The sequence below is a fragment of the Chiloscyllium plagiosum genome, chromosome 9, assembly GCF_004010195.1.
Source record: "Chiloscyllium plagiosum isolate BGI_BamShark_2017 chromosome 9, ASM401019v2, whole genome shotgun sequence".
In the NCBI taxonomy this organism is placed as follows: domain Eukaryota; kingdom Metazoa; phylum Chordata; class Chondrichthyes; order Orectolobiformes; family Hemiscylliidae; genus Chiloscyllium; species Chiloscyllium plagiosum.
In genome coordinates, this window is record NC_057718.1 from 57,362,610 (window position 1) to 57,375,562 (window position 12,953).

At 40.3% G+C, this 12,953-nt stretch overlaps 1 protein-coding gene across 1 annotated transcript in view; it reads right to left on the reverse strand.

The window, feature by feature from the left end:
* LOC122552884 (polyribonucleotide nucleotidyltransferase 1, mitochondrial) overlaps window positions 1-12,953 on the reverse strand; it is a 73,720-nt gene that overhangs the window by 42,333 nt on the left and 18,434 nt on the right. Inside the window, exons 8-11 of the mRNA XM_043696024.1 lie at window positions 9,447-9,560; window positions 7,640-7,826; window positions 5,614-5,665; window positions 5,466-5,523 (exon numbers count right to left, since the gene is read on the reverse strand). Coding sequence (XP_043551959.1) covers window positions 5,466-5,523; window positions 5,614-5,665; window positions 7,640-7,826; window positions 9,447-9,560 — 411 coding nt within the window. The remainder of the gene's footprint in view (window positions 1-5,465; window positions 5,524-5,613; window positions 5,666-7,639; window positions 7,827-9,446; window positions 9,561-12,953) is intronic.

Genomic DNA, 12,953 nt, shown 5'->3' on the forward strand with positions numbered 1-12,953 from the left:
ATGTATTGTATTTCAAAGGAATTAAATTTAAAACTAATCCAAAGAAATGATTTTCCAGTAAGCAAATAATTATGGAACAGACACATTCAAATGCCAATCAGTTAGGTTTTTCAGAAAACCACATTTTGGATCTATCAACAATCCAACACATTACAGATGGCAAGCATAGCAAATGCTTAAGGAACAGATGACTCTGGACCCATAATTCCCAAAGCCGTTTACCACGAGGTTTACCTCAAATGTGTTTTTGGGATCTGGACATCAATGGCAAGCCATCATTTATTGCATATACCTAACTTCCCTCAAGTAGTGTTGGTGATCCAACTACAATTGAATGGCCAGCTAGGCTATTACAGAGGGCAGTTAAGAGTCAACCACATTGATCAGGTGTCATACGTATGGCAAGGATGGCAAACACACTCTCGAACAGATAGTTGTGAACCAGATAGAGTTTTATGACAATCTGGGAGGTTCAAACTCATTATTCATGCAACTTACCATATATTTGGAAATCTATGGATACAATTGAATCGTTGTTTTAAGTGTGTGCAGCAGAAAGGCTGCAGTAGTGAGTAGAGTGGGTTCTTTCTTGATATGTTTTTGAAGATAGGTCTCTTAATTAAACTTAAAATATAAGCCAAAACTATTACTTTAACCTGGGGTAGTGTTTTGTAGAGGAATAAAACAGTTATTTTCTGGGTCTGTAGATTGTGAAGGAGCAAAAATGGCCTTTAGTACAGTGATATGTACTTCTGGTCAGATGTGGGAGTTTAAAGAGCGTTTAAGGTTCACTGCGGATTATATCTGCCATAAATGGTGTTGGATGTGAATCTTATCAGATCGAATGGATCGGTTGGAGAAACAGTTAGAAGCCATGAGGGATTTACAACAGCAACAGTATGTGATGGATGGCAGTTATAGGAAGGGGTGGGGGTGGGGGGGGGGGGGGGGGGGGGGGGGGAGAGAGTCTCAGATTAAGTCACATAGATGGGTTAACTCCAGGAAAGATAAGAGAGGTAGACACCTAGTACAGGAGTCTTTTATGGATATACCCATTTCAAACAGATATGCTGTTTTGGAAAATGTAGGGGGTCTTGGATTCTCAGGGGAACGTAGCACAAACAGCCAAGATTCTGGTATGGAGACTGACTCTAATGCAACGAGGGGTACGTCGGGTTCCAAGAGATCAATTGTATTAGGGGATTCTGTAGTCCAAGGTACAGACAGATGTTTCTGTGGCCAGCAGCGAAAAAGCAGAATGGTGTGTTGTTTCCCTGGTGCTAGGATCAAGGATGTCTCAGAGAGGGTGCAGAATGTTCTCACGGGGGAGAGGGGCCAGCACGAGGTCAATGTCCACATTGGAACCAACGACATATGAAGGGAAAAGGTTGAGATTCTGAAGGGAGATTAGAGGGAGTTAGGCAGAAATTTTATAAAGAGGTCCTCGAGAGTAGTAATATCTGGATTACTCCCAGTGCTATGAGCTGGTGAGGGCAGGAATAGGAGGATAGAGCAGATGAATGCATGGCTGAGGAGCTGGTATAGGAGAGAAGGATTCACATTTTTGGATCATTGGAATCTCTTTTGGGGTATAAGTGACCTGTACAAGAGGGATAGATTGCACCTAAATTGGAAGGGGACTAATATACTGGCAGGGAAATTTGCTAGAGCTGCTCGGGAGGATTTAAACTGGTAAGGTTGGGGGGGGGGTGTGGTGTAACCGAGAGAGATAGTGAGGAAAGATCAGTCTGAGACTGGTACAGTTGAGAACAGAAGCGACTCAAAACAGTCAGGGCAAGGAAGGACAAGGTAGGACTAATAAATTAAACTGCATTTATTTCAATGCAAGGGGCCTAACAGGGAAGGCAGATGAACTCAGGGCATAATTAGGAACATGGGACTGGGATATCAGAGCAATGACAGAAACATGGCTCAGGGATGGGCAGGACTGGCAGCTTAATGTTCCAGGATACAAATGCTACAGGAAGGATAGAAAGGTAGGCAAAAGAGGAGGGCGAGTTGCATTTTTGCTAAGAGATAGCATTACAGCTGTGCTGACGGAGGATATTCCTGGAAATACATCCAGGCAAGTTATTTAGGTGGAACTGAGAAATAAGAAAGGGATGATCACCTTATTTGGATTGTATTATAGACCCCCTAATAGTCAGAGGGAAATTGAGAAACAAACTTGTAAGGAGATCTCAGCTATCTGCAAGAATAATAGGGTGGTTATGGCAGGGGATTTTAACTTTCCAAACATCGACTAGAATTGCCATAGTGTTAAAGGTTTAGATGGAGAGGAATTTGTTAAGTGTGTACAAGACAATTTTCTGATTCAGCATGTGGATGTACCTACTAGAGAAGGTGCAAAACTTGACCTACTCTTGGGAAATAAGGCAGGGCAGGTGACTGAGGTGTCAGTGGGGGTGCACTTTGAGGCCAGCGACCATAATAAAAGAAATGGATAGACCAGATCTAAAAGCTGAAGTTCTAAATTGGAGAAAGGCCAATTTTGACAGGATTAGGCAAGAACTTTCGAAAGCTGATTGGGGGCAGATGTTCACAGGACGGCTGGAAAATGGGAAGCCTTCAGAGTCCAGAGAAAGTATATTCCTGTCAGGATGAAAGGAAAGGCTGGTAGGTATAGGGAATGCTGGATGACTAAAGAAATTGAGTGTTTGGTTAAGAAAAAGAAGGAAGCATATGCAAGGTAGAGACAGGATAGATCGAATGAATCCTTAGAAGAGTATAAAGGAAGTAGGAGTATACTTAAGAGGGAAATCAGGAGGGCAAAAAGGGGACATGAGGTAGCTTTGGCAAATAGAATTTAAGGAGAATCCAAAGAGATTTTACAAATACATTAAGGACAAAAGGGTAACTAGGGAGAGAATAGGGCCCCTCAAAGATCAGCAAGGCCGCCTTTGTGTGGAGCTGCAGAAAATGGGGGAAGATACTAAATGAGTATTTTGCATCAGTATTTACTGTGGAAAAGGATATGGAAGATATAGACTGTAGGAAAATAGATGGTGACATCTTGAAAATGTCTAGATTACAGAGGAGGAAGTGCTGGATGTCTTGAAACTGGTAAAGGTGGATAAATTCCAGGACCTGATCAGGTGTGCCCGAGAACTCTGTGGGAAGCTAGAGAAGTGATTGCTGGGCCTCTTGCTGAGATATTTGCATCATCGATCGCCACAGATGAAGTGGCAGAAGACTGGAGGTTGGAAAAAATGGTGCCACTGTTTAAGAAGGGTGGTAAGGACAAGCCAGGGTTGTATAGACCAGTGAGCCTGACATCTGTGGTGGCAAGTTGGTGGAGGGAATCCTGAGGGACAGGATGTACATGTATTTGGAAAGGCAAGGACTGATTAGGGATAGTCAACATGGCTTTGTGCATGGGAAATCATGTCTCACAAAATTGATTGAGTTTTATCAAAAAGTAACAAAGAGGATTGATGAGGGCAGAGGGATAGAGGTGATCTATATGGACTTCAGTAAGGCGTTCAACAAGGTTCCCTATGGGAGACTGATTAGCAAGGTTAGATCTCATGGAATACAGGGAGAACTAGCCATGTGGATACAGAACTGACTGAAAGATAGAAGACAGAGGGTGGTGGCGGAGGGTTGTTTTTCAGATTGGAGGCCTGTGACCAGTAGAGTGCCAGGAGGATCGGTGCTAAGTTCTCTACTTTTTGTCATTTACATAAATGATTTGAATGCAAGCATAAGAGGTACAGTTAGTAAGTTTGCAGATGACACCAAAAAAATTGGAGGTGTAGTGGACAGCGAAGAGGATTACCTCGATTACAACAGGATCTTAACCAGATGGGCCAATGAGCTGAGAAGTGGCAGATGGAATTTAATTCAGATAAATGCAAGGTGCTTCATTTTGGGAAAGCAAATCTTAGCAGGACTTATACACTTAATGGTAAGGTTCTAGGGAGTTTGCTGAACAAAGAGACCTTGGAGTGCAGATTCATAGCTTCTTGAAAGTGGAGTCGCAGGTAGATAGGATAATGAAGACGGCGTTTGGTATGCTTTCTTTTATTGGTCAGAGTATTGAGTACAGGGGTTGGGAGGTCATGTTGCGGCTGTACAGGACATTGCTTAGGCCACTGTTGGAATATTGCGTGCAATTCTGGTCTTCTTCCTATTGGAAAGATGTTGTCAAACTTGAAACAGTTCAGAAAAGATGTACAAGGATGTTGCCAGGGTTGGAGGATCTGAGCTTTGGGAGAGGCTGAACAGGTTGGTGCTGTTTTCCCTGGAGCGTCGGAGGTTGAGGGGTGACCTTATAGAGGTTTACAAAATTGAGGGGCATGGATAGGGTAAATTGGCAAAGTCTTTTCCCTGGGGTCGGGGAGTCCAGAACTAGAGGTTTAGGGTCAGAGAGGAAAGATATAAAAGAGACCTAAGGGGCAACGTTTTCACACAGAGCGTGTTACGGCTATGGAATGAGCTGCCAGAGGAAGTGGTGGAGGCTGGTACAATTGCAACATTTAGATAGGTATATGAATAGGAAGGGTTTGGAGTGTGCTGGCAGGTGGGACTGTTTTGGGTTGGGTTATCTGGTCAGCATGGACTGGTTGGACCGAAGGGTCTGTTTCCATGCTGTACATCTTTATGACTCTGACTCTATAATTGAACTTAATTCGCCCAGCTGCCGAGATAGGATTTAAATGTACCTCTCTAGAATATTCTTTCAGGTCTTTTAATTACTTGTACAGTCATCTTACCACTGTACTCTCTCTCTTGTTCTCACATCCTCAATCTGGATTTGTTTTATAATTTATATAACACGATTGCTTCAATTGGTCAATACTTCTTTGCCACATTCTACAACTACGACCTATGGTAGTCTACTCAGAAATGGTAGACGATGAACTTGATGGACTTGGCTATTCTTCAGAGAGAAAGTGAGGGCTGCAGATGCTGGAGATCAGAGCTGAAAATGTGTTGCTGGAAAAGCGCAGCAGGTCAGGCAGCATCCAAGGAACAGGAGAATCGACATTTCGGGCGTAAGTCCTTCTTCAGCCCTCCTGAAGAAGGGCTTATGCCCGAAACGTCGATTCTCCTGTTCCTTGGATGCTGCCTGACCTGCTGCGCTTTTCCAGCAACACATTTTCAGCTTGGCTATTCTTCATCCAGCCTCTACTGTACTACAATATTAATGTTCAAATAGCTCTTACAATTAGAATATGCATACGGCCTGTAGATGCAAATTTATTGAAACACTGATACACATGGATCATATGGCCTGCAGTTAACTCCTTGAGTGAGAATGGTTCCACCAATTTGAACAGACATTTCAATGACCTCTGCATCGAGTCCTTGTTGAAGATTTTAAATATAACATTGTATCACATTTTCTACTATGTTAAATTTTGCTCGATAAATTGTGGGCTTTATTGATCACAAGCATAGAGAATTTAGCTCTCTATATAATAAATACATGCAGATCATACCTCTCAACAGTTCTTCTGTTTCAAGTCTGATTTTATTAATGGCATCATCTCTTGAAACCTTAAAGTGATAAATAATTTAGAATCATATTAATTTAAAAAGTCCAAATTAGATTGCTATTCATAATTAGTGTAATTTATAGTGACTTACTTTGTCATAAGTGAAGTCTGAAAATACACCACGGACCTTCTCAGAAGCAAATCTGAAGAACAAAAGCAAATTATTTTACAGTCTCTTACAACATTTTATTGGATAAACTTCATTGGAGACTTGTTTTCTAATTGGAATATACACAAGTAATGTGCCTATTTAACAACATTATAAGTAAATTTCCCTTCCCTTCCCCTGCATTCCCCCTCCTCACCCCAACCACTATTATGTAAGCAACAGTTAAGAACTCTTTAGAAAAACTGAGCACTCAAACCAGAAAACTTTATGAAAATACTGATTGCAATGATGGGGTTGCGGTGGTGAAGTACTGGGTCAGCTTTATATTTGAAATGGTCATTGCTTGAGGAATTGGAAATAACCAAAGAACCACTAAAGAGGTTCATTTTATTCATTTGATCTTTTGAAACAGATAATTTAAATTTTGGATAAGTCAAATTCAAACTTCTTGGCATTAATGGACATTAGACTCATCTACCAACATTAAAAATAACTTTTGGGAATATAAACAAAAACTTCATTGTACTATATTACATTCCTACATCACAAACTTTATAGCCCTGCTCGAAGGACTCCATAAATTCAACTAATGAACATCAATATTCAGAACCAGAGTAGATTTATGGACATGTAAAGAAGCTTCATGAATAACATTTATGGAAAGGAGGCAAAAGAAAATACGATAGTTATTAATCAACATTTTGGATCAGAATAACTTTAATCATTAGTATATTTTTGGGTTAAAAGTAAATTTGATATAAAAGAAATTTCCCTTATGGTTACTAAATTGAAAATGTAATTTACATAATTCTACTACAAACCACAAGGGCAGGTAACAAATGATTTGTTGCGTGTGTTTGATGCCCATTTTGATTTTAAAAATATACAATTTATTGTTTGTCAATCTTTTATAAATTTGTTATTTTTACTTTTGTGGAGTTCTCTTCCAGCTATATGTGTGGGACACAGATTCTCAGCCGATAGAACATCCTTCAGACTTCACCAATTTTCCCATTTCCAGTGTATAACCAGTTTTGAGTATTCATACTTCATCAGTTCTTGATTATTTTCTCACTCCCTCTTGGATCTCCAAGTCAGAAACAACGTTCTGTTATCATACTTCTGTAGCCAATTGCTAGGAGGTGGTTTGAATGACAGGTGCACAAATCTACCCTGTTTGTTGCTTCTACATTCAGGACAGCGCTGATTTTGAAAACATCTTTTGGACGGATTTCTAAATATAAATTTAGACATGCAAGAAACATATGGATCTCAACAGATTGGATTAACACAGTCTGAACCATGAAAGTGAATGTGGAGGCTATTCTGTACAATCGCACTCAGATGGCTTTACTGCTGCAGAACCTATTACTTATACAGTAAGTGCACAATATCATTAGATGGTAGTTGGAAGACTTCTTTGCTCAAACTCTCACGTGTTAAAGCAGCATATGAACATTCCTCTTTTCCAAAATAAAGCACATGGTCAGTGCTTTGAACCTCTGGTGAGCAATATCAGGAGTTTTCTGACACAAACCTAGAGGCCGCCAAGCCATGATATAGTGGTTTGCAGCACCATCATGGTATTTGGCTCAATCGTGTACATTCACTCCTCTAAACAAGTTCTCCTGAAGATGTCGACAATAAGTAAAATATAACTGGAAGAGAACTCCACAAAAGTAAAAATAACAAATTTATAAAAGATTGACAAACAATAAATTGTATATTTTTAAAATCAAAAGGATAATTGCATGCCATTAAGCTCAAGCAATTTAGAGTTACGAAGAAATGCCACACATTGAGTATAATTTCATCTTCTGCAATTATTTCACACTTCATAGTCTTAGTAGTATATTGTGCCCTAGGTTAGTCACCCAGTACTGATTGTCACAGCATTCTTTAACTTCTGTGGAAGACCCTTCTGACTTCTTTTTGCAACCTTGTGGATATAGTTCATCCATTTTCATGAAGATTTGCAATTCTCACCAATCAAGAATTCCGGACTTACTGTCTTGCATATTCTACTATTTCTGCAGGAGGAACAAATATCTTCTGAGGTGTCCTTTTTGGATTTCCGTGTTCTTTAGCTAGCTGTTGAATGGCCAATATGATTTGTTGCGTGTGTTTGATGCCCATTTTGATAGCGTGACAGAAGTCCTGTTGCAACACATTCTCCGCTGCTGCGTCCATCATGACTAGTAAATAGAAAAAAAATGAACTGATTAATTTAATTGATTTCCTTAAAGGTCATGACAACTACCTATGAAATACCTTTATTAGAGCTTGTTTTCAAAATTTTTTGAAGTATGAGCATTACTTATTGCCAATATAAAAGGAATTAAAATGGGATTCAAATAAAGTTCAGCAGCCAAAAATCAACAAACAAATTGACACCCCGCTCTACAGAGTTCAAAGTATTTTAAGTTTTTGCCAAATTTTAAGGCACTATGAGTAATATTATAACAGTAAACATTGCCAACGCGCCCCAAAATATAGCTCCTGTATGCAGGACTCTAAACCATGACAGAAATGATGTACACATTACGAAGCATACTGCACAACTATAAACATTGTTAGGTTTACTTATGGTTCTATGCTACTATGTCTCCTTCTGAAAATGACCAGAGAGAAAAAGTTTCCAGCCCTCTAGGCCTTCCAGCTAGGGGCGGCACAGCGGCTCAGTGGTTAGCACTGCTACCTTCCAGTGCCAGGGACCGGGGTTTGATTCCGGTCTGTGTGGAGTTTGCACATTCGCCACGTGTCTGTGCTTTGGTTTCCTCCCACAGTCCAAAAATGTGCAGGTTAGGTGGATAGGCATGATAATTAGCCCATAGCGTCTAGGGAATGCAGGCTAGGTGGATTAGATTAGATTAGATTCCCTACAGTGTGGAAACAGGCCCTTTGGCTCAACAAGTCCACACCGACCCTCCGAAGAGCAACCCACCCACCTCTGACTAATGCACCTAACACTATGGGCAATTTAACATGACCAATTCACCTGACCTGCACATCTTTGGACTGTGGAGGAAACCGGAGCACTCAAAGGAAACCCACGCAGACACGGGGAGAATGTGCAAACTCCACACAGACAGTTACCAGAGGCTGGAATCGAACCTGGAACTTTGGTGCTGTGAGGCAGCAATGCTAATCACTGAGACAGCGTGCCGTACCTAGTCATGGGAAATGCAAGGTTACAGGGATGGGGGAGCTGGGTTTGGGTGGGATGCTCTTCCATGTGTCAATTTGGATTTGATGGACCAAGTGGCCTGTTTCCACACTGTACAATGCTATTAAATGAGGAAATTGAGTTAAGGCTACAAGGTGCCTTTCCACTGATTTATCTCTATTTCTTTTCTTCGTAGAAAGAATCACCCCGAAAAACGTCAGGAGATCTGGAATTTATCATGCACAGTAAAAAGGCAATGAACTTCTGCACACTCTACAACACATGATATTTGAGCGTAAATCTTCTGCACAGATTAGCACCATTATTATAATGTGGTCTAGCAACCTTTCATGTGCATTATCCTTGTAATTAAAAGTCTTTCCTTGCTTAATGTATGCAACTTTAGAAACAAACACAAACTGATTCATTAATATTAAATAAATGGACTGTGATACATTTTATACTTGTTACAAAAACATTAAATACCATAAAATGCAGCCGCACATCCCTGATGAAGCTTTTGGACTTTCAAAATAGAATAGTTAATATTAAAGCTGTTAGTAAACATGACAGTGTGTAAATATTTTACTGCATAAACATATTTTTGAATTGGCAGGGAACAGCTGATGAGTGAAGATCAAATCCTCACCAACTTGGCTATGAGGTCCACCAGCCAGTACCATGTTTAAAGTACTTAATGCCATCTCTTTTCGAGTTGGGTTAATCACAACTTCGCCATCCACAAGGCCAACCCTTACAGCACCTGAAAGGGGAATGCAGAATAGAGTGAGTGTCATTTTTAAACAACTGTTGTTGTTAGGCAGAAAGCAATACGATCCTGAAGGCATAGTATTGATGAAAAGTACAAGGCAGTAAATATTGCAGAGAACGCATACTAGCTTGTGGAAACAATAACACTTTCAGCTATATCAGTAGCTTATAGTTGGCTTATTGACAGATCTTTCTCACACAGGAACTTAAAGTCTAAATGCAGAGAGTCATAAAAGCAGCAGAGAATGTCATTTGGCCTATTGAGTCCATGACTCTGTAGAGTAATCGGGGTCTCATTCTGTAATAACTACATTCATGTAACCCTGTAAGTTTATTTTTCTCAAATGTCTATTCCATTTCTTTTTGGAATCATTCATAAGCTCCACTTCCATCACCTTTGTTGGCAGTCAATTCCAGGTCATTATCAATCATAAAACAAAGAGTGGAGGATGCTGGACATCTGAAACAAACACAATGAGAAATTGCTGGAGAAACTGAGCAGGTCTGGTGCCTTTTCTCTCCACAAGTACTACCATATCTGCTTAGTTTCTCCACCAACTTGTTTTTTTTTTGTTTCACTTCTCCCTATTTCTTCTGCCAAAGTGCACCACTTTACACTTTCCCTGCATAAACCTCAATCTGTCAATCCATGGACTTTCTGTCCACTCCAGTTGATTAATATTTTCTTCACTGACTGTCACACTTCTAATTTGGCATCAATGGAAAACTTTGAAATTTTACTCTGTATTCCAATATCCAGCTTATTTAACGCATGTACTATCCTTTTTGCCATCCCCCAAACTGACACAGATCAGCCTCAATTTTGTTAAGTAGACTTTTGTAGTACTTTGCTCAAACATTTTCTTAAAAATGTGTATGTACAGATCACTCATTTATAAACACGCACACCTACCAGTTTCCTCATCATCAACCTTTGTTACTTCGAAAATTAATTAGTCGAGCATGTTTTCCAATTTACAAAATCCATGCTGAATCAACTTTGACCTCTCCAAGTGCCTGTTGAGAGATTTTCTCTCACAATTATCACTTCTAAAATCCTACTCACCATTTATGCCAGAATTCACTATTTATGCACCCTTTTTAATTGTCTCAGCCAATTTTCTATCTGGCCATGAAAAAGGGCTCTCGATTTGATACATTTACTTTTCACGCTTGTTCAAAGAAACTATGCTGCACCTGAACAATGCCTTCCTTACCACTCCCCAGTATCAGACCCAGCATTCTTATTTGAACCAAGTACATATTTCTCCAGAAAGTTCTCCTGAATACATTGAGAATAACATTATTCAAATTGTAATTTGGGTAATTAAAGTCCCTCCAATATCAATTTTCTGCCTTCTCATACAAATCTGCAATCTCCCTGCTGATGTGTTCCTTTCAGTCTGTGTCTCTCACTAATTTGCTCTATTTGAAGGCTACAAAATACTTCCAATAGAGAGTGAACATACCATTTTTGCTTCTCAGCACTAACCAAATGGATTCTGTCCTTTGCCCTTCAAGGCCATTGGCTATTTGCCCCATGACAATATCTTCCAAACCAATACTGCCACCCCACCTACCATTTTAACTTCAATACTTTTTATGAACTTTGATCCTTGAATACGAAGCTCCCAATATTCACCATATTAAGATTCTGTTAGTGCTACACATTCCATTTCCATGCAAATACTTGTCTGTGCTCACTTCTGCACCACACTTGGTGCATTTACATACATACACTGCAAACCTATCTTTGCATTCCTTGTAGCTCTCCTTATTCTGCTTCAAAAACATTACTTTCTTCTCTAGTCCATTATGTACCATAATCTTCTTATCTGCTTCTATATTTTGGTGCTCCTCTCCTTGACCCTCTTTAACAACATATGTAAACTGTTGCATGAGGGCATTGGCCCCCTGTTGGTTGAAATGCAAGTATACTTTTCAAATAGATGGTTCCTTCTGTGAAATGGTCCCAAGACCAAGCATCTGAAGCCCTTGCTTCGACATTTTGCCTGAAGGCATACCTTTATATTCCCAGTCTCACAACTCTGCTCAGCAGTGCATTCTATAAAGTATCCTCCTTAGGCAGTCCCAGGGGATTCAGCATGACTCACGTATGCTCGGGTTTGATGCTTTCGGAGATGGTTAATGAGTCCGATGTGCAATCTGTAGGTTCAGCCACATGTGAAGTAAGTGGCACTTAAAACGCAGACAAATTAAGTATTGAGGCTTGTGCATTCTGACACCTTGATTGGCCTCTTCATGTTACTGTTGAAGTTTCTCAAAGCATTCAGTGCCTTTCAAAACAAACCTTCTTCATTTTGACAAAGACTCCCATAAATTTGAGGGAATGTTTGATCTCTTCAGGGATGTCCTCAACACATGCCTTAATGCATCTGCTGCACTCCTGTGAATCTCTAGGCAGTACTGAGTTTGAAGAAGAGGAATTGCTTCAGGAGGTTTGGTGTTGAGTGCATAAATGCCACGTCCTGCTCAGCAGACTGTGTTAAGTTATTACAACTGCCACGCTCAACATGCTTGTTTGGGTGTGGATGCTGCTGTTGGACTGCTTTTCTTGTCACTGGATTTAGAGAACATTACATAGCTACCACTGGTGACACTTCTACAGTGTTTTCAGGTGCTTGCAGTAAGCTGTTAAGTCCCCTGAAACATATAGCATGGGGATCACTGCTGACTGCTAAAACACTGCTTTCATCTTCAGCTTGAGACCTTGGTCATCAAATGCTCTTTCCCAGGTGGCCAAAGGCTGAACTTGCTTAGGGAATGATCAAGATCAAGATCCTACTTTTTAAAACTTCCTATCTTCTGAAAATCTGACAGTCGGACCCCAATACATACTCACTTTAAGTCACTGGTATCAGTGTGAACAAGTAGGGGGATCAATGGTTATAGGGGAAGGGCAAGAAAATGTAAGCAAGGAGTGTCGGATCCACCATGATCCCAGTGAATGGCAGAGAAAGCTCAAGGGGACAAGAGGGCTACTAACTCTGGTTCACTCCTTCCAAGTCCCTACCCCACAGAATATTCTGTGCTCTTTCTATGATATTCTTTAACTCCACCTGGGAGGCAATAAATCTTGTTGGATTTATGATAGCTACAGAGATGTCCACCAGTGCCCCTAACCATGGAATCTCAAACAGTTTACCCCTCTCCTTGACAATTAATGAATGCCTCAAGGCCATTCCCAGCAACCTCAGAAGTCAAGTACCAGCTTGAAAGACTTCCTACTCTTCTGGATTGTCAATTTACTGTTCTGAACTTTCTCTGCCAGTAGGGTGACCATTATTTTGAATATATAATCCAGGAAAATATTATCCTCTCTGATGGTCTGCAGTGATTGTAGCTGTCATTTAAACTTGGGCCC